At 63.6% G+C, this 3,160-nt stretch overlaps 1 protein-coding gene across 1 annotated transcript; it reads left to right on the forward strand.

Annotated features, from left to right (window-relative positions):
- Window positions 1-11: 11 nt before the first annotated feature.
- On the forward strand, window positions 12-1,692 carry LOC122546087 (zinc-binding protein A33-like; the record flags this gene model as incomplete). The annotated part of the gene is made up of 1 exon (XM_043684920.1): window positions 12-1,692. A coding segment is annotated over one exon (555 nt), but the record flags the coding sequence as incomplete, so codon positions are not given.
- Window positions 1,693-3,160: the final 1,468 nt, after the last annotated feature.

Genomic DNA, 3,160 nt, shown 5'->3' on the forward strand with positions numbered 1-3,160 from the left:
CTCTCTCTCTCTGTGTGGCAGTGCCAGCGTCGCTGACCCTTGACCCGGACACGGCCAGCCCCTGGTTGGTGCTGCTGGAGGACCTGACTGGAGCTGCACTGGGTGGCACTCAGAGGCCGGTGGAAGATGGCCCGCTCCGGTTCGACCACTCGCCCTGCGTGCTGGCCTCCCAGGGCTTTGCCAGCGGCCGGCACTACTGGGAGGTGGCGGTGCGGCGCCAGGCCGAGTGGGCCGTCGGTCTGACCCGGGAGACGGCCAGGCGCAAGGGCGCCATCACCCTGTCGCCGCAGGACGGCTACTGGGCCGTGTGGAGGAAGAAGGGTGACAATTACCGGGCGCTGACCTCGCCCCCGACCCGGCTGAGCCTGGCCGCCCAGCCCAGCAGGCTGGGCATTTACCTGGACTACGAGGGCGGTCAGGTCTCCTTCTACGATGCGGAGCAGATGGCCCACCTGTACACCTTCACCGGCACCTTCACCGAGCGCCTCTACCCCTTCTTCAGCCCTGGCCCCGGTGATGGGCACCGCGGCGCCGCCCTGGTGACCGTCTGCCACCTCAGCCTCTGACCGGGAGGCCTTGCACCCAGACAGGCCTCCAGCTCTCACCAGGCCTCAGGATGCAGCAAGTGGGGGTGGGCAGGGAGGTGGTGATACCATCACCGCTCTGTTGATCTGGAGGAGCCAGGTTCGAATCCCCGACGTGTTTGTGTTTTTTTTTAAGTCTGGAATTTAACAGTGACCCCGTTGCCAGGAAAGCCTGCCTGATCTGCTCTGAAGGGGGGAAATCTGCCGCCCTCAACCAGGTCTGGCCTACGCATGACTCCAAACCCACAGCAAAGCAAAGTCTCCCATCTGGGCAATTAGGGACGGGCAATAAATACTGGCCTGGCCCACTTCCCATCAACAAATTTTAAAGAAGTGTTCTTCACTGCCTAAGGCCTACACTTTTCTTGGTGGTGGGGTGGGGCTGCCAAGGTGGGCACAGCAGGATCCCACCTCTTGCTTTCGAAGGTGAAGCCAGTTGAAGGGTCGCGTAGGTCCTGGGGGCCCCATTTCTGGAAAGTTCCAGAGTGCCCAGCACTTCTCTGCGGCGTGGTGGTGAACGTGGGTCTTGGGTTTGAGCACGCAAGCTCCCACGGGCAGGGTGGGGGAGAGGGGGAAGCTACTGAGTGGATGGTCCCCTGCTTTCTCCTCTTCATCACGGCCAGCACTCGGAGTAAAAGCCCTGCCCCCCGCTGAGGTAACTAGTGATCATCTCCACGTAGACAGCGGAGATCGTGTTTAATATCTCCACCCAACGTTTCCCAGCACCCCCCCACTTCCCAGAAGGGGAAGGTCAGATGACCAGGCAGTTCTTCCCTTGGCACCGCTGCAGGAACATAGCCCATTGATGTTCAGACTCTCACTCCTGGTGCGGGCGTCGAACCCGTGACCCTCTGGGTTCGGAGGCAGACTTGCGAGCCATTGAGCCACATTCGACATGCCACACAGGAGCCATGCCAAACGGTTAAAGAAGTGTATTCTCTCTTGTCCCCGATCCAAAGGCAGAGGCTCGGTCTGGGCCTAAGGAGGGCCAGGCAGGTTCAAAAGGGGAGACGTGCAGGACTAATTGGTCCACCTCAGGTAGGCTATTCCTCCCAGCAACTGGACCCTCAGGCAAAAAACACCTCCCAACCCACAGGCCTTCAGACAGACTCAGACTCCCAGACCCTCAGACACATTTGGCCTCCCAGTCCCTGGGCCCTCAGACAGGATTGGCCTCCCAGTCTCTGGGCCCTCAGGCAGGATTAGCCTCCCAGGCCCTCAGGCAGGATTAGCCTCCCAGTCCCCAGGCCCTCAGGCAGGATTAGCCTCCCAGGCCCTCAGGCAGGATTAGCCTCTCAGTCCCCAGGCCCTCAGGCAGGATTAGCCTCGCAGGCCCTCAGGCAGGATTGGCCTCCCAGTCCCTGGGCCCTCAGACAGGATTGGCCTCCCAGTCTCTGGGCCCTCAGGCAGGATTAGCCTCCCAGTGCCCAGGCCCTCAGGCAGAATTGGCTTACCAATCCCCGCGCCCTCAGGCAGGATTGGCCTCCCAGTCCCTGGGCCCTCAGGCAGGATTGGCCTCCCAGTCCCTGGGACCTCTGACAGGATTGGCCTCCCAGTCCCCAGGCCCTCAGGCAGGATTGGCCTCCCAGTCCCCGGGCCCTCAGGCAGGATTAGACTCCCAGTCCCCAGGCCCTCAGACAGGATTGGCCTCCCAGTCCCTGGGTCCTCAGGCAGAATTGGCCTCCCAATCTCTGGGCCCTCACACAGGATTGGCCTCCCAGTCTCTGGGTCCTCAGGCAGGATTGGCCTCCCAGTCCATGGGCCCTCAGGCATGATTGGCCTCCAAGTCCCCGGGCCCTCAGACACATTTGGCCTCCCAGTCCCCGGGCCCTCAGGCAGGATTAGCCTCCCAGTCCCCAGGCCCTCAGACACATTTGGCCTCTCAGTCCTCGGGCCCTCAGACAGGATTGGCCTCCCAGTCCCCGGGCCCTCAGGCAGGATTGGCCTCCCAGTCCCCGGGCCCTCAGGCAGGCTTGGCCTCCCAGTGCCCGGGCCCTCAGGCAGGCTTGGACTCCCAGTCCCTGGGCCCTCAGGCAGGCTTGGCCTCCCAGTCCCTGGGCCCTCAGGCAGGCTTGGCCTTCCTGTCCCTGGACCCTCAGGTAAGTTTGGCCTCCCAGTCCCCGGGCCCTCAGGCATATTTGGCCTCCCAGTCCCTGGGTCCTCAGCCAAGACTGGCCTCCCAGTCCCTGGGTCCTCAGGCAGGCTTGGCATCCCAGTCCCTGGGCCTCAGGCAGGCTTGGTCTCCCAGTGTCTGGGCCCTCAGGCAGAATTGGCCTACCAATCCCCGGGCCCTCAGGCCGGATTGGCCTCCCAGTCCCTGGGCCCTCAGGCAGGATTGGCCTGCCAGTCCCCGGGCCCTCAGGCAGGATTGGCCTCCCAGTCCCTGGGCCCTCAGGCAGGATTGGCCTCCCAGTCCCTGGGCCCTCAGGCAGGATGGGCCTCCCAGTCCCTAGGCCCTCAGGCAGGATGGGCCTCCCACTCCCTTGGCGCTCAGGCAGGATTGGCCTCCCAGTCTCTGGGCCCTCAGGCAGGATTGACCTCCCAGTCCCAGAGTCTTCAGGCAGGGTGGGCCTCCC

This window comes from Chiloscyllium plagiosum, unplaced genomic scaffold, assembly GCF_004010195.1.
Source record: "Chiloscyllium plagiosum isolate BGI_BamShark_2017 unplaced genomic scaffold, ASM401019v2 scaf_9620, whole genome shotgun sequence".
Classification (NCBI taxonomy): Eukaryota; Metazoa; Chordata; class Chondrichthyes; order Orectolobiformes; family Hemiscylliidae; genus Chiloscyllium; species Chiloscyllium plagiosum.